The following is a 24,595-nucleotide window of genomic DNA, read 5'->3' as shown; positions in this document are numbered from 1 at the left end:
TCAAACAACAGAACTGTATGTAGGTAACGGCAGTAGCCCTAAAATAGTTACTGTACGTATTATAATTTTTCATTAAACACTGCCGCCTTGTGGTCTTTGGAGCCACAGCAAATTCTAACAAAAAAATGCAATATGATGTGGCAGTAAAAGGAAATTATTAGAGTAACTGGGATGTTGCCGCTATTAACCCTGTGGTGTAATTTCTAAATTTAGTTAGAGCTTTAGAGAAGCAATCTCAGGAACATGTTTTCTGCAAGGGTTTTAGTATGTATGAAATATTCATCATTTTTGGCTGGAGTTATGGATTTGCCAAGGAACCCGTGCAATTCCTGCATCTTCGTGTTCAGAAAACTTCCAGCTCTTGGTTTTCTGCCTGCTACATTGAGATTACCCCTAAAGATAAGGTCCCTTCAGACACTCCTGGGTGTTATGGTCAGCAGAGGGGGCCCTCTTGGTAGCCTCAGAAGTTTGGGTTGTGGTGGCCCAGGAGAGTGCATTTTCTGTGGCAGCCCCTAAGTTGTGGAATTCCCTCCCTGTAGAGGTGTATCTGGCTTCCTCACAATACAGTGGTGCCTCGCAAGACGAAATTAATCCGTTCCGCGAGAGTCTTCGTCTAGCGGTCTTTTCGTCTTGCGAAGCAACCCTATTAGCGGCTTAACGGATTAGCGCTATTAGCGGTTTAGCGGCTATTAAAGGCTTATCGGCTTATCGGCTTAGCTGCTAAAAGGCTATTAAAGGCTTAGCGGCTTAGATAAAGGGGGGAAAAGCGAAAAAAAAATCTCAAGACTCGCAAGACATTTTCGTCTTGCGAAGCAAGCCCATAGGGAAATTCGTCCTGCGAAGCAACTCAAAAACGGAAAACCCTTTCGTCTAGCGGGTTTTCCGTCTTGCGAGGCATTCGTCTTGCGGGGCACCACTGTACAGCTTTCACTAAATGCTGAAAACGCACCTCTTTACCCTTTGTGCTTTCAGGGCCACCCTGTTCTTGTGATTGTAATCTGCCTTAACTGTTTTTAATTTTCAGCTGTTTTAAACTGTCCTGGGACCTATTGATGAAGGGCAGATAATATATTTAATAATATTAAACCCATCTGGCTGGATTTCCCCGGTCACTCTGGGAGGCTTCCAGGACATATAAAAAACATAATAAAATTATTATTACTAATATTATTGAGGATACAGGGGTTGGATCTGTATGTAAGAGCACAGTAATACACCTTGATAGACAGAAGCATCCCCTGATTCAGCAGTTAAAGCCTGTGTATTACTTTGAATGAAATCCAGTAACACTTTACATAATTGTGGTGCAGTATCTACTATTTCACAATAATCTGCTTAATCAAGGCTAGGCATAAAAGTCATTCCAGCAAACTTATTACTTTTCATTGTCCTTGGCAAATTCGCCTTAATTCCTATCAAGGCCTTATTATTCATGGTGTAGAACTGCTTTGGTTATCTAACAGTCTTATACTGCATCTCTGATGGAAGAACTTTAAAATCATCAAAGGATGTAATACAACTAAAGGGAAGTTAACAGAAATGAGCAAGAATATCTGATTTAGTATGTTTCTTCTAATTATGTGAAAGTCATGCTTATCTTTAGTTTTTTCCTGTACGTACGCAGGTGAATCAGGGCCAGTTGCTGCTCTCTCTGACATATATACACACAGTGGACATGAAAGATTAGTATGGCTCTCTGCAGAGTAATATGGGTACATACAGCAAACAAATGTGTGTACTGTACATTATTTATGAAACATGTCCTCATCCACACCTTTTAAGGAAATGTTTAATTCCAGTTAATGCCCCGAAACTATCTTATTCCAGTTTGAATAAGATAATTACCATATATACATAAACACATTGAAAAATATTTTTAGTCAGGGAGATATGACCATTCCATAGAGGAAGTTTAGCTCAAACACAGTACACTATGAAATAGTGCCAGTCCCCTTACAGTGGCCCCAATGGTACTTACTCGGGATGGAACAGGCCTTGCTGGTGCCATCTTGATACACAGCATACACTGAAATGTTGAAGTTATGCCCCATTCTGACATTTTCTGTAAGGATGAGGTTTTATTCATTTATTTTAATCATGAAAATAAGTTCTACTGTATAATTTTTTAAAAAGGAATCATGAGTAAAACTTCAGAAATAAGAACCAATGAATTCTAATCCCATGATTTTGTTCTGACTTCTTGGGGAAGGGTGGGGGAGCAGACAGTCATTTTAAAATGTTTTATCACATTTGTATCCCTTTCTCCACATAAGCAGCTCAGGTGGCTCAATGTGGGTTTCTTATATTTTGTTCCCAAAGTAGCTCTATTTGTCCATGTTGATTTTGGTAGTCTTTGCTAAGTTTGCTTGTAGGTTTGGTATGTTTGTTGTCTTTTGGATTTTAAACTAGATTTCCTCCGCAAAAGATGCTTTCTTGGTGACCAAGGGTGAGGAAAACAGATTTCACTAAAAGTAATTCTTCATGTTTGCAAAATCTACTCCTGGGGTAGCAAACCTGGTGCCCTCCAGATGTTGTTGGACAACAGCTTCCATCATCCTTGAGTATAAGCTAGGTTGTCTGGGACTGATGGGAGTTGTTGTCTGAGAGCATCTGCAGGGCACCATGTTGGCTGTTCCTGAGCGGCTCAATTATTCTGGGTTTAAGAAGCTATGCATGTCATCAGCCCAACATATCATGAAGGTCACTAAAAAGAGTTGGCTTGTATTTTACCTTTGATATATGTTGTTGTGTTTTGGATGGGGACTTTTTTCCACACAAGTCCATGTCTGAAATCTGCAGACGTCCATTCCACTATGTACCACAAAACTACTTTTCCAATGGGTTGGGGAGGTTTCCATACAACAGAAATCCCTTTCTGTTCATCGCGGTTCATTTGCATGTTGGTAGGTGGTGGGAAATCTACAGGGGAAAGCAGCAGGGATGACTTGACTGTTGTCTAAAATCTAGCCAAATATTTGAAATAGTTTTGCAATAGGAAGAAGGTGCCCTTGAAATGAATGAAGGGTGTATTGATGGGGAGCATACAATGGAGTGCAGCTTCTTCATCTCTATCTGGCACACTGGAAATTAACCAAGTGAGGATATGGACCTTTTCTTTAAGCTAAGTGCATACACTAGAAAGATCAATGTCAATAAGGATCAAGGAAATTGTACAACTGGAGGGAAAGAACCCAGAGAAACATTTTCCCTCCTCCTCCTGCAAGCTCCCTGTCAGCTGTTATACTCATCCACCAATGGGCAAAAGAGGGCCTGGAACCCTTGCCTGTGATGTCATCCAAATATGACCACATTCCTCTCCTCAAATTCTGATCTGCTGTTCCTGCAGCAGCAAGATAAGACAAATGCCTTCATATACACACATGCATTCCAGAGAAGCTCATCAAAGCGATGGACATTTTGCAAGTATAATATATTTCCCACTTGCTGCAGTTGCTGAATGATTAATAATAATAATAATAATAATAATAATAATAGTACCTTTATTGCCAATGTACAACCTGTGTACAATGAAATTAACTGAGCCTCCCTCCCCCACCCACAAACACTCAGTCTCATTGCACTCTGTGTGCTTGTCGCACAACACACCAACCCCGAAAGTCAGTTGCACTATATTATTTTCTGTTCAGCAGCCTAACAGCCCACGGATAGAAACTGTTTTTTAGCCTGTTGGTATGACTGATTATACTTCTATATCTCCTGCTAGAGGGTAGAAGATTAAAGAGGTGCTGGCTGGGGTGTGAATCGCCCCTGAGAATCAGCCCAGAGAGTAAACTTGGGCACCTGTGTTAAGCACCTGTGTTCTCAACATTTCTAGGCCAACCTACAACCCAAGTGGATGGTGGTAAAGAGCTATAATTTTGATAAGGTCCTCTTCTAGCATCACATAGTTAACTGGAATAAAATTTCGGTTGCTCCTCAGGGATTGTTGTACTGAGCTGGACTCTCTAGGAACCATCAATTTCTAAGGAAGCGGAAAAGCCAGAAGCATCCTGTGAAGCTAGAAAGGAGAAGCAGGACAGAACTGTGGAATTGCAATACTAGCTTTCTCTCTCATGTTGAGAGAGCGGAAATGACAAAAATATTGTCGTGATTATTCTACAGGATCCATCTAGGAGTGCAATCCCGTGTCCATCTACGTAGGCATAAACCCCTCTGGCATTAATGGGACCGCAAAGGTGTATTTCTCAGATTGTCATTCACCTAGGGTGACCAGATGGAAAAGAGAACAGGGATCCTGCATCTTTTGTACAGAAGAGGGAATTTCAGCAAGTGTAGCTTGTCATACAGCAGAGGCGGATTGAGGGCAACATGGCTGGTTCTCTTTGCACTGGTTGTCCAGCGAAGAGAACACCTGTAAGCACTTGCCCAGCCATGGGAAGGAGATGTGAGGGCTCTGACAGCTTTCTAGGGTCCTAGAGTCCTCTGTTCTCCTTTCCAAAGCCTAGTTAGTGCTTGCCCAGTTTGGGGAGGAGGTGGGAGGGCTGTAGGACCCTGCTGGAGACCTCACACCTCTTTCCCAAAGCCCAGCATGTCCTGAGGGCTGGGGAGAGGCACCAACTTTTGGCCTAGCGCAGGGCGCCATAGTACCAAAGTTCATCCCTACCTATAGCTGTATCTGCTGAAATCCCCTCTTTTGCACAGCACACCAGGAATCAAGTCCTCTTTTGCATCTGTATATTCTTTATGAATTCCAACTCATTTAAAACTTGATAATAGTCATTCCCATATTGTCCTCAGTTGTTGTTTTTAATAGTCATGATGGCTAAGACATAATTTTAAAATGGAATTTGATATTTTTAGATGTCAGCTTTTTGCTTTATCTTTCATACTTTTGCTGAAATGGAATACTTATCTGGTTTGGCATCTCCAAAACTGGCATTGTAGTAATGGATGAAAGTGGTCCTGTTTGTGTGTTAATACATTATGCTTCCAAAGGGAGCAAACTAGAAGTCAAGTTAGTTATATAGTTGGGGGGGGGGTCTGAATGTTGGGAAATCATAGGGTCAATTTCTTCTCTGACACAATTTAACAATGCATTATCCATTTCTCAAAAGTTTTTAAGTACTGTACTGCTTTTATCTTACCATGGAAACTGTGGGGAGGTTGGTTCACTGTAATATTCGCAGCTTTGGAACTTCCTTTTGAATTATGTGCTGTCACATGGAGAGTGGTAACTGCTGGGGGAACCAAAACTTGGCATTTTGTTTCTGTTGTTTTACATAAATCCACAGTTTCTCCTTGGTTTTCACAGAACACCCTGTAGCCCAAAATTCTTCCTCTGCTCTCCTTAGGAAAAAATGGCTGGGATGTGGGAAGGAAGAGAAGGAAGAGAAAGCAAGATAATTGCCTTTAGAAAGCTGCATTGTGGGTTTTTTTTGGGGGGGGGGGTTCATGCAGTTTCACATGCACAGCAGCTAAGGGGAAAATGTGATTAAACCTGCATTTCCTTAGCTGCTTGCCAACCATTGCAACAGAAGCCACTGCAAAGAAGAGCCTCACTGTTTGAGGTCACCAGGAGTTTGGGAAAGCAGCTGGGGGAAGGCTTGCTTAACTCTTTCCCTGCTGCTTCACCTCTCCAAGTTGTCCCCTCCCCAGCTATTTTTCCTTATTTAAATAAATTCTTAGAATCAAGTAAGAAAGTGGCATTGCTAATGTTTCCTGTATGCAGTTGTGTATTTTTCCCAGCCTTTAAAGTGATGTTATTGAGTCAAAATACAACCCCATGGCAGATTCTTCCCATTATTGGCCCCAGCTGAAGAAACTGCCTTATATTTTTAACACCTTTCTGAATTCTAGACCTTATGAAAATAAGACCACCCTGGACTCTCTTAACCTGCAATGTGTTCAGTCTGGAAAGGGGGAAAATATCACCTTGATTAAGATGACCACCTCTTGGCTACCATTCGGGTAAGTTGGCCCCAGAAACCTCCACACATCGAGTATAGAAGAAGGTTCTACAGATAAACAAAAAAAATGCAAAAAAAAAAAAAAAAATCTGAATATGAGGGGGTTTTTGCCCACTGACTTTCAAATTTTTTTTTATAAGATATTTATTAAAAATTTCAATGTTTTACAAAACACACAAAGAAAAAGAAAAAAAAAGAAAATACATAGTAAAAATATTTAAAAACAATTCTTTCCTTCCATTACTTAACCTTCATTTACTTATTTCCAGGACCTCCTCACACCTTCCTTTTTTGTATTCCAGTTCAATTATTTTGTTCAGCAAATCCCTCCCCTCTTTTAATATCCTAATCATTAATCATAAAGATGTTGTAATTTTGGATTTTTACATATTACATAATAAACCCTTTTTTCATCTTCCCTTATAACCTTTCAGCTAGAGACCACTTAGTTTCTATCCAGCATCATTCTAACATTCATTAATTTTACAATATTTCTGTAAATAATCTTTAAACTTTTTCCAATCTTCCTCCATCGACTCTTCTCCCTGGTCTCGGATTCTGCCAGTCATTTCCGCCAGTTCCATATAGTCCATCACCTTCATCTGCCATTCTTCCAAGGTGGGTAGATCTTGTGTCTTCCAATACTTTGCAATAAGAATTCTTGCTGCTGTTGTAGCATACATGAAGAAAGTTCTATCCCTCTTTGGCACCAATTGGCCGACTATGCCCAAGAGAAAGGCCTCTGGTTTCTTCAAGAAGGTATATTTAAATACCTTTTTCAATTCATTATATATCATTTCCCAGAAAGCCTTAATCTTTGGGCACGTCCACCAAAGGTGGAAAAAAGTACCTTCATTTTCCTTACATTTCCAACATTTATTATCGGGCACATGGTAGATTTTTGCAAGCTTGACTGGTGTCATGTACCACCTGTATATCATTTTCATAATATTCTCTCTTAAGGCATTACATGCCGTAAATTTCATACCTGTGGTCCACAACTGTTCCCAGTCAGCAAACATGATATTATGTCCTAGATCTTGTGCCCATTTAATCATAGCAGATTTCACAGTTTCATCCTGAGTATTCCATTTCAACAACAAGTTATACATTCTTGACAGTCTTAGTATTGGGTTCTAACAATTCTGTTTCCAATTTTGATTTTTCCACCTGGAAGCCAATTTTCTTATCCAAATTATATGCCTCCATTATCTGATGGTAATGAAGCCAATCTCGCACGTTGTTTTTTAATTTCTCGAAACTCTGCAATTTCAGTTTGTCTCCTTCCTGTTCCAAAATTTCCCAATATTTCGGCCATTTGGCCTCCATATTGAGCCTTTTCTGAGCCTTTGCTTCCATCGGTGACAACCACCTAGGGGTTTTGTTTTCCAGTAAGTCCTTATATCTTATCCAGACATTTAACAATGCTTTTCTGACAATATGGTTTTTAAATGCTTTGTGTGTTTTAACCTTGTCATACCACAAATATGCGTGCCAACCAAAAACATTGTTGAAACCTTCTAAATCCAAAATGTCTGTGTTTTCAAGAAGCAGCCATTCTTTCAACCAGCAGAATGCTGCTGATTCATAATAGAGTCTAAGGTCTGGCAGGGCAAATCCACCTCTATCCTTTGCATCAGTTAATATTTTAAATTTTATTCTGCGCTTTTTGCCCTGCCAGACAAATTTTGAAATATCTCTCTGCCACTTCTTGAAACAGTCCATTTTGTCCACAATTTGCAATGATTGAAAGAGAAATAACATTCTTGGCAATACATTCATCTTTATAACAGCAATTCGGCCTAACAAGGAAAGCTTCAAGTTTGACCATATCTCTAAATCCTTTTTCACTTCTAACCAACATTTCTCATAATTGTCTTTAAATAGGTTTAGATTCTTAGCAGTCATATTAACCCCCAAGTATTTTACTTTCTTAACCAATGTTAAACCTGTCTCCTTCTGAAACCTCTCTTTCTCAATCGGTGTTAAATTTTTCTCAAGCACCTTAGTTTTTAACTTGTTCAACTTAAATCCTGCCACATGACTTTCAATTTAAATCATGATAAAAATTCTGGCTTGGTCTGTTACTTGTTGTTTTGGTCTTGCATATATATAAAAGAGCAAAGGCATCTATTGCAAAATCCTAACTGTGAACATTTGGAGCTAATGAGATGTTTTCTGTGTGTATGGTGATCTACAGCAATGTGGGAAATAAAGACTAGAGGTTGCCACTAGACCATCCTATTTGGCAGAAAAGCGCAGGCTCTACTAAGAAAAGAAAAATCAAATAGTACAGTGCTAAAAACATAAAAACTAACAAGAAAGAATATTTAAATACATTAGAATCAGGAAAGAGTTGCACCACTAGTAGGTGCAAATGTGTTCTTTATTTTTTTATCTCTATCCACATCTATATGTAGATTTATTAGAATCAGGTATGGGGAAGTCGTGATGGTCTATTTTGTTACTAAAGAAATCTCACTAAAGAGCACTTCAGTCACATGTGTTTATAGGTGGTGATTCCTTAGCACCCACTCAAACACATGGGTGAATTGCCTTGGTTGTATGAAAGACCTGTCTCAAGGTAATATACCAGCCATAGGCCACTTTTTTTGTGAAAGTTCCCTTGTCTGAGCTGACAATGACTTGTAAGGAGCTTAGCCCATAAACAGGTGTGTACCTGGAGGTGGGTACGGCTGACAAGGTTGGCCCTTGCCAAGGGTGTAGGGACAGGGTGTGTGTGCAAAAGTTGCACATCTCCACTCAGGCTTGGAGTGGCTAGGAGCTTGCCTGCCTTCCCGCATCCTCCCAGGCCCACTCCTCTGCTGCCCTGGGCAACCAACATCTCCTTGCCAAGGGCGCAAGGGAGCCTAGTTATGCCTCTGCCCATAACCCAGTCTCTCAGTCTGCTTCCAATGGGGCATTATCAGGCTCTTATCCAGAATTCAGGATCACTAGTAGTCTCTACTGCTAAGCCACATTATATTCCAAGAATACAGCTTTGCTTCTTTGTGAGTTAGGCTTTTGAACTCCTCACTTCCTCAGGCCAGGCTGACCCTAACCATTAGGCATAGTGAGGCAACCACCTGAGGCAATTTTTAGGTGTTCTGAAAGAGCAGGATATTGCTAGTTATTAATTTATTATGACTGCGCCAGGTAGGAAGAGAGACATGTGTGAGATAATTTGCCTCATCTACTAGAATAACATAACCACCATTAGATAAAACACACCTTGACTTAGATTATTTGGGCACTAATTGTTGGTCACCTTCAGAAAGTCCCCAAAGCCAGCTAAGTTATTCTGGCGCCTGAGGTAGAAAATTCCTCAAGCACCTCTCCCACCTACCAGGCAGTAAAAATATAAAATGAAAATCCACTGCTGCCTTTTCATGGCACACAAAACCAGCTGCAATGAGGTGGTCTCACTCTGCCTAATTAATGATGCAACTGAGCTTCAGGTAGCAAAGCATCTTGGGTCAGCCCTGATTCAGGCAACAATACTGTGGCTAATTATTTGACAAAACGACAAGTAATCACTAGTTGGCAGACTATGCCCACAAGTATTGGCTGAAACAGAAATAGGTTCTGCTGAGAGCCCAAAGACTTCCATGAATTTTAACAGCTAACAAATTCAAGAGGTGCAGCTTTTCTCTAGGGGAGTGAGGAGAATGGCTTCAGCTGATGCATGCCTCCCTGCCATGTATTAAAGGTGCAGCAAGAGGTAGTAAAAAGGGGAGGCTTATTCCTGAAAGCCAGCCATTTCCCCCTCAAAAGTGGATGAAGCACTTAGTAAGTTCTTTGTACTATTCATTTGTTTTGCCAGCAGGGGTCACTACTACTATTTCTACTAAAACAGCTTACAGTGCTACATCAGAATAAAAAAATCCTTCCAGTAGCACCTTTAAGACCAACTAAGTTAGTTCTTGGTATGAGCTTTCGTGTGCAAGCACACTTCTTCAGATACACTGAAACAGAAGTTGCCAGATCCTTCTATATAGTGAGAAGGTGGGGAGGGGTATTACTCAGAAGGGTGGTGGGAATGGGAGATTGGCAGATAGCTGGGATGAGCCTGCTGACGACTCTTAACGACTGTAATGGGTCTTACAGGAAAAGGCAAGGGGTGAGAAGGTGAGAAATGGCTTAGTCATGTATAATGGGATAAGAATCCAATGTCTTTGTTCAAACCAGGTTTCTCCATGGTTTTAAGTTTGGTAATGAGTTGCAATTCAGCAGCTTCTCTTTCCAGTCTATTTCTGAAATTCCTTTGTAGTAAAACAGCTACTTTGAGATCTTGTATAGAATGTCCTGGGAGATTAAAGTGTTCTCCTACTGGTTTCTCTGTTTTGTGATTCTTGATGTCAGATTTATGTCCATTTATTCTTTGGCGTAAGGTTTGGCCTGTTTGTCCAATATAGAGAGCTGAAGGACACTGTTGGCATTTGATGCCATACACAATGTTAGATGATGAGCAATTGAATAGTCCCGAGATGGTATGTGTGATGTTGTTGGGGCCAGTAATGGTGTTGTCCGGGTGTATGTGGCAGCAAAGTTGGCATCTGGGTTTATTGCAGGCTCTGGTGCCAGTGTCTGTGTTAAGTCTGGTTGTAGTATTATTGTGGGTTAGGAGTTGTTTAAGATTGGGTGGCTGTCTGTAGGCAATGAAAGGTCTTCCTCCCAGAGCTTGAGAAAGAGAACTGTCATTGTCCAGGAGAGGTTGTAGATCTCTGATGATGCGTTGTACAGTTTTAACTTGGGAGCTGTATGTGATGACTAGAGGTGTTCTGTTATTTTCTTTTTTGGGTCTGTCTTGCAGCAAGTTCTCTCTGGGTATAAGTCTGGCTCTGTTGATCTGTTGTCTAACTTCATCTGCTGGGTATTTTAGTTCTGAAAAGGTTTGCTGTAGATCTCTTAGGTGAGAGTCTCTGTCTGTAGAATTGGAACAGATGCGGCTGTAACGTAGTGCCTGGCTATATACAATGGACTGTTTGGTATGTTTGGGATGGTAGCTAGAGGCATGTAGATATGTTTGTCGGTCAGTTGGCTTACGGTATAAGGTGGTGTCCATGCGCCCATCCTGTATTTTTATAGTAGTGTCCAAAAAATGTATTTCTTGCATAGATTGATTCATTGTAAGGTTGATTGTGGGGTGAAAATCATTAAATTTCTGGTGAAAGGTGTCCAGGGTCTGTTGACCATGTGTCCAGATGATAAAAATATCGTCAATGTATCGCAGATACAAGAGAGGTTTGAGTGGGTAGGAGTTTAGGAAACGTTGTTCTAAATCTGCCATGAAGATGTTGGCATACTGTGGGGCCATGCGGGTGCCCATTGCTGTGCCGCTGATCTGAAGGAACAGGTCATCACCGAATTTGAAGTTGTTGTGGGTAAGGACAAATTGGCAGAGTTTGGTGGCAAGGTCCGCTGTGGTTTTATCTGAAATGGTGTTCCTTATAGCTTGTAACCATCGTTGTGTGGGATGTTGGTATACAGAGATTCCACATCCATAGTAGCTAGTATAGTGTTGTTGGGAAGATTATTTAAAGATTGTATTTTCCTCAGAAAATCTGTGGTGTCACGTACATAGCTGGGAGCACTGGTGGCATATGGTTTCAGAACAGAGTCCATATAACCGGAGACACCCACTGTAATAGTGCCAATACCTGAAATGATGGGGCGTCCTGGATTTCCTGGTTTGTGTATTTTAGGTAGAAGATAGAAAGTTCCTGGTCGAGGTTCTGTTGGTGTGTTGGTGAGGATCTGTTCTTGGATGTGTGGGGGTAGCTCCTTAACAATCTTGTTCAGTTCTTTCTTGTATTCTTGTGTGGGGTCTGAGTCCAATTTTGTGTAAAAGGCGGTATTGGAAAGTTGTCTGTTAGCCTCCTGAATGTAGTCAGTTTTGTTCATGATGACGACAGCTCCACCTTTGTCTGCTTCTTTAATTATAATGTCTGGGTTGTTTCTGAGATTATCTATGGCTCTCCTTTCAGCATGTCAACTTCACAACACAACACCTCTCAACCCACTGGAGAACAACTTCACAACACAACACCTCTCAACCCACTGGAGAACAACAACCACCCTCCCAACAGAACACTGGCCACCAACTACCTCCGAAAAAGTGTTACACAAAAAGGGACTCCACATGGACCCCTCCTGATGGACGCAATACCACACTGGACTTGTACATTGACTGCTTCCGCCACAGAATCCAAACAGATGTGACCAGAAAACACCATCGCTTACAACAAAATCTAAACCATGCTGAAAGGAGAGCCATAGATAATCTCAGAAATCTCAAAATAACCCAGAGATGCATTTTAAATAAAAGCACACATTCTACTCATGTAAAAACACGCTGATTCCCGGACCGTCCGTGGGCCGGATTCAGAAGGCGATTGGGCCAGATCCAGCCCCCGGGCCTTAGTTTGCCTACCCATGCCTAAGAGCACTGCAGTGGCACGTTAGGCAAATGAGGCTGTGTGGCTCAGGGTTTCACCTCCTGTTGTCAGCCATCCTTGGTTGTGGCCTTCCCCTGCCCTCTGAGGCTGCCACTGTTGCTGCAGGTGGAGGCAAAGCCAAGCCTAGTGCTGCTGCCCACCTTGCAACTCTCATGCCCCTTGGAGGGAGCCTGCTTAGAGCAATTTAGGCCTGGCCTAGTAGATTTGTTTAACTTCTTTCTTTATAGCCTGCTTAGCTTAAGATGCTGTAAAACACACACAAAAAATTAGGTAGTCAGCTTTGATAGAAAGAGTGGAGTCCAGTTGACGGATGTTGTACACACTGTGTGTGTACTTACTCATTAATAAATATCTGTACTTCTAAATTACTGTGTTGAATATGGAGCTTGATATAGAAGATAGCACACACATCACTTTGGGAAGTTTGTTTGCCTGCCTTGCTGGCCTCACAGCCCCCTTAGGATGGGCAGATTTCAGGCTTGCAAAATCTACTTTTGTTTCTTTTAACAAAAGATCAGAACCCCAAGAGGTCTGTGCAAAAAAGACATAGAACTAAACAGTTCTGGATCCAGGAATTTGTTTTAAGTACCAGAACTAAGCTCATAGTCCATCCACACAAAAATCCACTTCTGGTTACGTAAGGCTACTTGCCTTATGAGGAACAATTTGGGGGAACTGAATATGTTTAGCCTGGTAAAGAGGAGACTGAGAGGAGATATGATAGTCAACTTCAAATATCTAGGGCCGTCACATGGAAGATGGAGCAAGCTTGTTTTCTCCTGCTCCAGAGGGTAGGAGCCAAACCAATGGCTTCAAGTTACAAGAGATTGACTAAACACCAGGAGTAACTTTTTGACAGTAAAAGCAGTTTGGCAGTGGAAATGACGCCCATGATAGGTGGTGGACTCTCCTTTCTTGGTGGTTTTTGAGCGGAGATTGGATGGCCATCGGTCATGGATACTTTAATTGAAACTCCAGTGTTGCAGGGGGTTGGATGAGATAACTCTCGGGGTCCCTTCTGACTCTACAATTCTATGATTCTCTATAATGTCTAAGGTGGCTTTCCCATTCCTAATGCCTCACTGAACTCAACGGGACTTACTTCTTAGTGAAGATGCATAGGATTGTGCTGGAATTTACTTTTATTTGCATATAAAACTTCAAAGGAGGGGGAAAGGTTGTTGTTAACTCCTCTGCTGTAGAGACAGGATAGGCACAATCATTTCACTTTTCAATTTATGAATGAATTTCCAGCTCACAGAGTATTGTGCAACTGAAACTGAAATAGGGTATATGCTCTCTCTTATCAGGGGATTCTTCCATGGACTTTTAAGATTCATAATACCACAATGAGGTAATATTTGCTACCAAAGTGATACAATCTGTAGAAGACAACACAGGAAATAAGAGCGCAACCAAAGATATAATCAGGTATTCCAGTTCCTGAGCTGATTAAGGTACAGCTTCCTTTGCACACTTGGTGCTGAAAATGTGCTCAGAATGTTATGCTTGGTTGGCTTGTTGCAACTTAAATCCCTTGAAGCATTCCTGTTACAATCCTATCTGTAAAGCTGAAAAAAGGACTTGGAGGTCAGGGAAGAGAGAGCAGTGAAACTCACCTGCCTCAGGAGTCATATGCACTGCAGATTCGCTCCATTTGCTCCAAAAGCTTTGGGCATGAGTTAGCTTGCATCTAACTTGAAACTCATACTCCATGTTTGCTTCTAAATTGTACTCAGTTTGATGTTCCCTTTTAAAGTCAGCACCCCATTTTCTAACCTAAAATGGAAAAGCAACAGGACAATTATGTATTGTTCTATCCACTGTCTAGATCAGAGATTACAAAATCACCGCCATAAAAAGAGAAAAAAATGTTTTCAAACCATTTGCTCTTGTGAGCTCAAAGTCATGGATCTCTGTATATTTATAAACGTGAGGTGTATCTTCAGTTTCTTTTTGTTGTTGTTGCTGACCACCCTTCTTCAATTTCAGTTCAGAAAGGTAGTGTTCCTCTGTTATAAAAAATATATATGGGAGACACTGGTCTGGATTAACCTACCTTATAGCATGAGGACTGTTCAGACCACTCACAATTAAATATAAGTAAAATTGTACCAAAGGAATCTCTCTTCTATTTCAGTGGATGGGATACCACTATTAGAGTGAATTATGCTGGGTGTAGTCTGATTCACTCAGTTACTTTACATGAGGTAGAAGAGAGATACCTACAACTTAAATTGTTAGTATGGATTGTATGCTCATGATAACAAGCTCAAATAAGTGTGTGTCCCTTTCTGTATTGCTATTCCTAGTATAAACAACAACATAGTACTTTCAAGTGTTCAAAGTGCTTCACAAGCAATATAAAATTACACCTGTAAGCCAAATCACTCTTACCCCCCATGTAGCAGATGAGGGGACTTAGGTTGAAGAGTGGCTTGCCTAAGGCTACCTTGTGAGCTCATGGCACAAGGTCAGATTCAAACTAGGACTGTCTGATTATGTTCATCCTTTTAGCAACTATGCCCAGTCTTTTAGCCACTATGCCAACATCTGTAGTCCCAGATGTTTGTGCACTACAACTCCCATCATCCCTGGCCACTGGTCATGCTGGCTAGGAATGAAGGGAGCTGTAGTGCAATAGTATCTAGGGACCCAACATCTGGGAAGGCTGCTCTATACTATCCAGGTAGCATGTTTTCTTCATGTAGGTACAAAATATTATGTGTGAACTTTTTATGTATACTAATACATTCCCCCCCACCCGTACCCCCGTATACATACAGGAGAGTTGGCCCTGTATACATATAGTTGTGTATCCATAATTCAGTGACAGCAATCCTTACACTAATAATAAACATCCAAAGACAGTGTACTACAGATGGGCTCTAAGTCTTTGTTGGATGCAAGTTTATTTCATAAAATAGAGGTGAGGAAACTTTTTCCTGCTGAGGGTCACACTCCATCAGGGTAAACTGTCAGGGACACATACTATTTGTCTATAAAAAGGGTACAATAAGAAATTAAAAAATCAGTTTCACCAAAATGCAGAAGGTATATGAATATATGCAACATACGCATCCTAGGAGCAGGATACATTTCACATCCATGTCTTTATAAAACTCTTGTATTTGTAAAACTCTGCCCAGGAAGCTACTGAAATCTTACTACTATATAAAGTCATGCATGGAAGGTTTAGCACCAAAATCAATGAAAAGTGGCAGCCAAACCACTGCTTATGATACATACAAAACCCAGAATGGGTTGCCTCACCTGCCAAGTTTCGCCTGTCTTCTCCTTGTATCGTTCTTCACAATAAGTCTCATTGATTGCAGTTTGCTTTTCCCATTGTATTGTAGTCTTAAATAATGGAGAGTCTATAATCTGGATAATAATGGGTGTAGCTGGTACCACTAAAAGAAATAAAACAATGTTAAATCCAGTCTCTACTGATGAAACAACTACTACTACTACTACTACTACTACTACTACAATTATATTGCCTTTCATTTCAAGAATTAAAACCAAGGTCTTCTGCAAACAAGGTCAAGGAGCAACTAGAGGAAAGGCAAAAAGAGTACATTGCAGAAGGCCAGTTTAACCAACTCAGAGGAATTATGTCCTAGTGGCTAACTGGGATATATAGAACATCCTTTACCAAAGGTGTCATGGACTTTGAAGACACTCGAATTCAGAACACAAGGGAGAAATGTGCTAAGAGGAAGGCACGCTTGGCAAATCTACACCGTGATCAACTTCCACCCGGGAACCAATGTCCCCACTGTGGAAGGATGTATGGATCCAGAATTGGCCTCCACAGTCACTTACGGACTCATTGTTAAAACCGTGTTTATGGAAGGCAATCTTACTCGGCTACGAGTGATCGCCAAAGAAGAAGATATTGCTCTATGTGTAGTTGATTCTAGCTGTTTTTTACCTCAAGCATTTAAGTATTGGACCACAAGCCAAGATCACTGTCTGCCACAAGCATAGGACAGGTGCAGCACAGAACCCAGCTAGCAAGCCAAATAGCTCTGGATGAATTAAGAGGGACAACTAATTTCTAAACATTCTCAGTATGAATTCTGAAGGCCAGGTCCTGGTTTAATCTGTTTCAACTCAGCAGTGAGTGAAACAATCTCCTAGTGCTATTCTGATCCCCAGTAGGATAAACAGCAGATTAAGAAATTAGGGTGGTTGGGTCTGGAATTGTGGAAGGTGTGTGCTGCACAAAACCCAATGTAACTTCAGGCTATATGCAATTGTGTTTCCTGTACTTCCTCTTTTATAGTATGTGTAGCTGCTATCTGAGCACACTCCTAACAGGGCATCAATCATGCAGTCTCTAGTAGTTGTGCAAAGCACTATAGCCATAAAACTACTGCCTCTTCCAGATTATAGCAATGGCATGTTGAAACCTACACCCACAAGAAGGAAGAGGCACTCATGGAAGAACCTCTTCAGCTCTCAGGACAGAAGAATCCACAGAGCAAAGATTGGACCTAAGATCATGCCTATAAATATACACCAAGTATCTGTGCACCATTAGAAGTATCACTCCTTAGAAGTATCACTCAGGTGCTGAGGGCCTCTGTGAAAACAAGAGGTTTGCAGCAGTACAGAATAAACTAAGGGGACAAATCTCAACGGAAATAGTCCAGTGGGTACTCAGCAGGCTCAATAGCTGCAGAATGTTGACAGATGGTGAGGGGAAGAGGGGAAATTTGGGGTTGTGCAGACTTGTCTGCTGTAGGTGGGCAAGGCTGGCTACTAATATTCCTATTAGGAGGCATTAATAGGTTGGTGCATCTTGTAGGTAATTATTATTATTATTTTATTAGTTATACCCCTCCCATCTGGCTGGGTTTCCCCAGCCACTCTATTCTCAAATCTTCCGTCATGACCTTAATCTTATGAATTTAGTCATATACTAGACTAAAAACAAAACCAGCTTTTAAAAAATAAAGTTTAGAAATTACTGCACACCACCTAGATCATCAAGGTGAACATACAGTTCTTCTGAGCAGTTCGTTCCTAAGTGATTTTCAGCACAGACTCCAACATAAAATGTTTTGTTTTTCCACATTTGACTCAGAGGGATGGTACCTGAAGCATTGTTTGCCGGAAATGTTTTATTTTCTTCTCCCTGAAAACTATAAAGATCAAACAGTCAAGAAGCATATTACTCTGCTGTAACTGTAAACTAAAAATCTAAAGTAGCTGCTTTTGAAAAAGCAAATTACGTTATACTTGATCTTAGCCAAAAGGCCTAAAAGCCTTGTTAACCATACTAAAATATTTAAACATATAAAAGTAGATTAAAAAAGCAACAAAATATTATTAATAAGAAGTAGGTGTTGTTCTAACATTGTTTTAGAGGCATGTGGTCCCTTGCCTCTTCCTTTCTCAGGGCACTGTGATTAAACTGTGAGGCCAATGGCAACTTCGCTATGGGTGTTGAAGTCACCCAGAATTACTGTCTGGGATCCACCAATACCATTCTCAAGATGACCTCAGCCAGGTTGGTCAGGGAGAATGTTGCGCAGCTGGGTGGACAGCATACCAACGATATCCCTGTCTCTTAAGAAGCAACTTCAGATGCTGCCCTGCTCTAAGGCAGAGATTTCCCAGTGAGGGAGAACAAATTGTGAACAGCAGCAAACCCACTTCCCTGGCCCTCTAGCCAAGGTTTGTGCTGCGCCAAATATCCAGTGAGACAGAGCAGGGTAAGGTCTGCCCACCCATCTCTCCTACTCATATCCTACTCGTATCTCAGTAGCTACACCAGGTCAACTCATCCATAATTAGATGATAACTGACCTGCCATGTAACATGCCATTTGGCCCAAAGCAAATTTATCCCCTGAAGGGAGCAGAACAAGAGTTTTGTTGTTGTTTTTTTACTGTGTCTGGGGCATGCCTATTTGCTGCCATAATGTTTATATTTGCAAAAAAATAGTAATACAAAAACAGACTGGGAGAAGCTATTTTAAGTGTGTCCTGAGAGTTTGGGGACTTTTGACACTCCACCCCACATCCTGGGTTTGAGCTGGAACCACCCTGGGCCATCACATATCGCAAATTGTTTTTGAAACTCATGTTGAAAGTGCATTTTCATCGCAGACTGTGGACCTGCTGTTCAAGTGTTATACAAGCTCCAACCATCCTTGGCTGCTTGAAACTAATTTCAGCCAAAGCACATGCTGCTAGACTGCAGATTGAAGCATGTTTGCCGCTTCTGCTGAGCGTGGAACTCTGATATAAGAGGTGAATCATGACTACCACCAAAAGGACACCTCTGGTGACCTGCGCTCGCCCCCCGCCCCCACTCCCTGAAAATGTAAGTAGGACACCAGCTTTTTTTCAGTCATCAGCACTACACCACATGCACAATCGTCACTGGTTTGTGAGTTGTCTCTCACCACAGGTTTAGTCCACATAGTCAGACCACAATGTCAGTTGCAGCTTTGTCATGTCTTAATCTTTGGTTGAACTCACAGTTAACCTAGTTTTAGGAGCAAGCTTGACATTACCTGCAAATTCTTCTCACATAGCTTCCCAACAATGTTTTGTATGTACTTTAAAAAAGAACAGGAAAAAAAGAACGGGACTTGGGAGGCTGCATTTTTAAGCAGTGGAGTGCTGATTTACTTAAGTGTTTTACAGTGAGCTGCAAACGTTCACCCCAGCCAAATCTCTGCCTCTCTCCACAGTCACCCACCCAGTTCCAGGTGCATATTTACACATGTAAATAATCATCTGAAGTTCTGTGGGGGTGGGCAGAAGCTAGTGGTGATTATGTATAGCAAAATGATGCTGAGAAAAGCATCAAGCACCCTCCTACCCATCGCTTTTCTGCTCAAAACTGCAGCCCGCTAAAGGCTACTTTCCATTAAAAAATATGCAAAACTGTTGAAATTCATCATAGAATCATAGAGCTGGAAGGGACCCTGAGGGTCATCTAGTCTGATTTGAGATAGATGCTTCAATCCACTTTCTTACCTTTTCAAATATAGGTTGTACCTAGTGCTTAGTTGTGTGTTCTTGCCTGGGTCCCAAGTGCATGTCATATTATCCGAATACTCATATACAACACAGGTTAAGTTGGCTGGCATGTCCGGTGAATCTACAAATTACAAAGCATGTAAGATTCTGTTGATTCAAAACACATAAAGGTAGTTAGTGGGTGGCTTATCATGTGACTAAATAATTTATCATGTCTTCTGTTACTCTAAATCACATCTTTTCCAAATACTTTTAAAAGAGCTATTTTCCTTAAGAAGAAATAGAACAATCTGAGCAGTTTGAAGTTGCAGTCTTGAGCACACTAATGTGAAAGTTATACTGAAGTGAATGGGGTTCACTTATAGGCATGTAGTTTAGGAGTGGGCTACCAGGCTAGCAAAGAATTTTAAAATGTTCTGCAACCACTATGCAATCCTTTATTATCTTGCAGTTCGTTGTTCTAAGGTCAAAGCTTGAAAGAGCTTACAGGATAATGTCCTGTTTTAAATCCACCTCATAAATGGCCAATACTGGCCATTTTTAAAAGCACTGTAAGATTAGGTTTTGCTCATCTTTTAAACCATCTTTATGCCCAATCTGTGAAGTCTACTGGTCTGAAGTTAAAGCTCAGAGCTGTTCTTCTTCTGATCTGCCTTAACTTTTCAGTTAGTGGGCATCTCTCCTCCCAGTGGCTCAATATTATAAGCCAACTGAAGTATGTCCAAATATCCTACTTAGGCTAGTGATATACCGTATACTATCAATGGAAAAGTGTTCATGGTAATAGTTGTTAATTTATACAACCAGTGGCATGTATTAAATTTGTTGTTGGCTGTAGTAATATATTATTTACTTGGAAACAAGACATTTCTATGCACGTTAATTTCAGAGTAAGCTCCACTGCATACAGTAGAAGTTACTTAAAATAAATATACATGTTACTGAGTCAGTGAAACTTATATCAATGTGTTTGGCAGTGCGATCTTTATTTTTTTTACACACACACACACACTTTTTCATATGTAATAGCAAAGCAGCGTGCAATATCAAAAATACAAAAAATGTAAAATTATAAATAAAGCAGCTACTGCTGTTGAGTAACAAGTTTAGGCCTAAGTAAGTACTACTGTGTTCAGTGGGCTTGTTCCCTAGATATTAGGAGTGTTTAGGATTGCAGCCTAAGATCAAAGCCCTTAGCTAATAATTTTTAAATTAAAAATGTAAAGCCCCACCAGCAAAATGACATCCTCGCCTATTTCCAAAGGGGGTAGCCTTGTTAGTCTTTTGCCAAAACACACAACAAAGAGTCTTGTGATGCCTTTAAATACGAGCAGTTTTAATATTGCATAAGATTTCGTAGACTATAGTTTACTTCATCAAATGCTTGCCTCAGTGGCTGATCATTTCAGTCAGTAACTCATTTTACTTCCCAAATTAATGAAAAAGAATTACAAGCAGAAAAATTACCTACACAGAATACACATAAAATACTTACGGCCCACGCAAAATTCTGTTCCACATATTATTTGGTTTTTTTCTGGAGGACATACAGTATAACAAATGACTGTGGAAAATGAAATGTTATAATTATGAAGTTGAAGTTGAACTGTAGTTTTGTTTATAACCGACACCAATCTGTCCTCGACCTCCCTTTGATTTAGACGCATACGTTTTTTAGCATTCTGACAGACATCTTTATCGGAATGGCAGTTTATAGTAATATTCTGGCCCATTTGAATCGTTGAAGCTGGTTCCGTCCACACCTTCCCAGGACAATGTATAGTATCTGAGGGGGAGAAATAAATTAATTGCCATAAATATCTTAGCAATTATTATTTTTTAAAAAAATATGCAACCTGTGATGGGACGATGAGCTGCTTGTGTGTAAAATCCTAGTCCCTCAGAGTTTGGTCAAGTTTGCAAACCTCTGTCTGTAACGGAACCCCCTTAAACATGGCTCCGTCAGTCGCTGGCAGATTCCGACAGTGGTTGCTTTCGGAATCGCTTCCAACATAAAAGCTCCTTAACGGAAACACGTCTTCTGGACTCTCTGCGTGACAGTTTCCGGCGAGGAGTGGGTGTCCCTACAGGAGGTCCTGAAACCTCCCCACTGTTTTCGCTGGAAGTGTCTCTGAGCCATCCCTCCAGCTCCCTTTCCCTCAGCTCAGCTCCTCTCCCCCTACTGGTTCCCTCTTCAGCTGCTGAGTCTCTCCCAACCTGTGTGAGCCCTTTCACTTCCCTTCCTTCCGATGGCAGTTCCCTGACATCCACCTCCCCTCCAGGGCCCCCTTCATCCCCTCTCGCCCCCTCCTCTACGGGCGGTGAGGAGGCAAAACCCCGGAATGAACTTCCTTCATCTTCCGATGTCCCGAACACTTCTCTCCACCTGTTGCGGTTCCTGGTCTCAAAGTACTCCTCCTCCTCAGAGTCCATCTCCCCTTCCCCTTCCGATTCCGAGAATCCTTCCAACTCCTCCTCCTCATCGGTGGTCCCAAAGTATTCCCTCCGGAACCTCTCCACAGGCTGAGGTTTCCTTGGGAACCTTTGATGGAACGTTTCTATCAATACCTCGTCATTGATATCTTCTGCCATTACCCAAGTGTTTTCTGACTCCGGTTCTCCTTCCCACGCTACCAAATACTCCACCTGATCCCCCTTCCATCTGGCGTCGAGGATTTCTGCCACATGGCTGCTGCATTCCCTTTCTTCTATGACCGGTCCCCGAGTGGCCATCCCTTCTCGTCCCCCCTCATACGGTGACAGTAACGACCTGTGAAATACTGGGTGCAGTTTCATGTGGTTGGGTAACCGGAGCCTGAAAGCCACTGGGTTGACCTGTTGAATGACCTCAAAGGGACCCAATCTCCTGGGTCTTAATTTCTTACAACCTCCTTTGAACGGCAACCCTTGGGTTGACAGCCACACCCTATCTCCCACCCTTATGGTTTCACCTTCCCTTCGGTTCTTGTCTGCCTGCCTCTTGTATTCTTCCTTCGCCCTTTCTAAGTTGAGTTGGAGCTGACGATGGATTGCTTCCATTTCTTCTACAAAATGCTCGGCTGCCGGGACACCCCATCTCTCCCCTTCTCCCCCTGGGAAAGCCCTGGGATGACACCCATAATTAGCCAAGAAGGGGCTCATCCCTGTGGACACATTCTCGGCATTGTTGTAGGCAAATTCCGCCAGCGCCAACTTTTCTACCCAGTCATTCTCTCTGTCATTGACATAACACCTCAGGTATTGCTGGAGGACCCCGTTTGCTCTTTCCGCCTGCCCGTTGGTTTCAGGGTGCCGGGCAGTCGAAAAGTTGACCTCCACCTGCAGTAAGCTCATGAGCTTCCTCCAGAACCTGGAAGTAAATTGTTTTCCTCGGTCTGAGACCACCCTCAATGGCACCCCGTGCAACCTAAAAATGTGTTCTACAAATAACTTCGCTGTCTCTTCCGCCGTGACTGCATGCGAGCAGGCTACAAAGTGGCACATCTTTGTTAGTAGGTCTACCACCACCATGATGGCTGTTTTCCCCTTGGACTTCGGCAGATCAGTCATAAAATCTATCGACACTGCCTCCCAAGGTCGTTCTGGGGTTGGTAAGGGTTCTAATAGCCCCGCCGGTGCCCGCCTCTCCCCTTTGGCTCGCTGGCATTGCTCACACCCTCTTACATACTCCCGTACATCTTCCCTCACCTTAGGCCACCAAAATTCCCTGGTGACCAACCACATGGTTTTGTGTTGTCCAAAATGCCCCGCCGTGGGGCTGTCGTGCAACTGCTTGAGTACCCTCCCCCTTAAGTCTCCTTCAGGGATATACAGTGCCCCTTTGTAATACAAAGCTCCATTTCTTTCCTCGAAACCCCCTGGTTCCTCTCCCTCACCCCTAAGACCTCTGAGCTTATTCTGGGCGTATTCATCATTCTCTGTTTCCTCTACCAGTTCTCTTTGTCCCACCAATGCCGCCCCACACACCCAGCGGTCCTCTGGAATGACATGTCTCTCTTCGGGTGCTCCCTCCCCCTCCAAATATTCAGGTTTGCGTGAGAGAGCGTCCGCCCTAATGTTCTCTGGGCCTGGCACGTAACAAATCTCAAAGTTAAATTTGGAGAACTCCTGGGCCCATCTCACTTGCCGTTGGTTGAGCACTCGTGCCGTCCTCCAATACTCTAGGTTCTTGTGGTCAGTGCACACTTGCACCTTATGTTGTGCGCCAATTAGCAGGTGCCTCCATCTCCGGAACGCCTCATGAATGGCTAGTAGTTCTCGGTCATACACCGTGTAGTTCCTCTCGGATTTGTTCAGCTTTCGCGAAAAAAAGGCACACGGTCTCCACTCTGACTCCTCCTTCCCTGGCTGCAGAAGCACCGCCCCAATCGCTCTGTCTGATGCGTCAGTTTCCACTCTCATCGGTTTTTGTAAATCCACATGCAGGAGTTGTTGTTCCGAGGCGAAGGCCCTTTTTAGTTCCTCAAATGCTCGCTCCGCCTCCTCAGTCCAAACGAACTTCTTCTTACTGCTGAGACAGTCCGTAATGGGCGCCGTCAGGTGGGCAAAGTTTCGGATGAACTTACGATAGAAGTTCCCAAATCCTAGGAACCTCTGCACATCCTTCCTTGTTTTGGGTGTTTTCCATTCCAGCACCGCCTGGACCTTGCCGGGATCCATGGCCAATCCCTTGTCTGACAGGCGATACCCCAGGAATTCCACCTCCTTGGTATGAAACTGACACTTCTCCAGTTTCACCCACAGCTGGTTGGCTTGCAGCCTGCTCAACACTTCTCTGACGTCTCTCACATGCTGCTCCTCATTCTCAGAATACACCAACACGTCGTCTAAGAAGGCCACACAATTCTTGTAAAGCAAAGGCCCCAGGACGTGGTTCATAAACGATTGAAAGCACGCGGAGCCTCCTTGTAGGCCGAAGGGCATAACTAAATATTCAAATGCCCCCAAAGGGGTGAACATGGTGGTTTTCCATTCATCCCCCTTCCTTATTCGTATCAGGTTGTACGCCCCCCTTAGGTCCAGTTTAGTAAAAATCTTTCCCTTCCTGACCCTTGTCAAAATGTCGTCAATCCTGGGCATAGGGAAAGCCACTGGTTCTGACACTGCATTTAAGGCCCTGAAGTCACACACAAGCCTCGGCTTGTTCGTGTTTTTTTTATCCACAAAAAACACTGGGCTGCCCCCCACCGCCCTGGACTCTCTGATG

The 24,595-nt window shown here is 42.3% G+C and overlaps 2 protein-coding genes across 5 annotated transcripts in view; one reads left to right on the top strand and one right to left on the bottom strand.

Moving 5' to 3' along the window:
- Nucleotides 1-24,595, top strand: part of LOC308478833 (uncharacterized protein C1orf141 homolog) — a 61,682-nt gene that overhangs the window by 7,624 nt on the left and 29,463 nt on the right. Inside the window, exons 3-4 of one of the 4 annotated variants that reach the window (XM_081008924.1) lie at nt 5,818-5,928; nt 9,637-9,716. The exons of the other annotated variants lie outside the window; for them this stretch is intronic. The gene's annotated coding sequence lies outside the window, so the exon portion shown is untranslated. The remainder of the gene's footprint in view (nt 1-5,817; nt 5,929-9,636; nt 9,717-24,595) is intronic. 4 annotated transcript variants of the gene reach the window in all.
- Nucleotides 1-24,595, bottom strand: part of IL23R (interleukin 23 receptor) — a 34,952-nt gene that overhangs the window by 6,437 nt on the left and 3,920 nt on the right. Inside the window, exons 2-10 of the mRNA XM_081008919.1 lie at nt 20,885-21,175; nt 19,387-19,510; nt 17,375-17,538; nt 15,659-15,798; nt 14,005-14,164; nt 5,893-5,975; nt 5,106-5,322; nt 2,731-2,919; nt 1,979-2,062 (exon numbers count right to left, since the gene is read on the bottom strand). Of these exons, the coding sequence (XP_080865045.1) occupies nt 1,979-2,062; nt 2,731-2,919; nt 5,106-5,322; nt 5,893-5,975; nt 14,005-14,164; nt 15,659-15,798; nt 17,375-17,538; nt 19,387-19,510; nt 20,885-21,122 (1,399 nt within the window). The 5' untranslated portion in view covers nt 21,123-21,175. The remainder of the gene's footprint in view (nt 1-1,978; nt 2,063-2,730; nt 2,920-5,105; nt 5,323-5,892; nt 5,976-14,004; nt 14,165-15,658; nt 15,799-17,374; nt 17,539-19,386; nt 19,511-20,884; nt 21,176-24,595) is intronic.

The sequence above is a fragment of the Podarcis pityusensis genome (assembly GCF_964106645.2).
Source record: "Podarcis pityusensis genome assembly, chromosome: 6".
Lineage (NCBI taxonomy): Eukaryota > Metazoa > Chordata > Lepidosauria > Squamata > Lacertidae > Podarcis > Podarcis pityusensis.
This window is presented reverse-complemented; position numbering and strand designations above follow the sequence as displayed.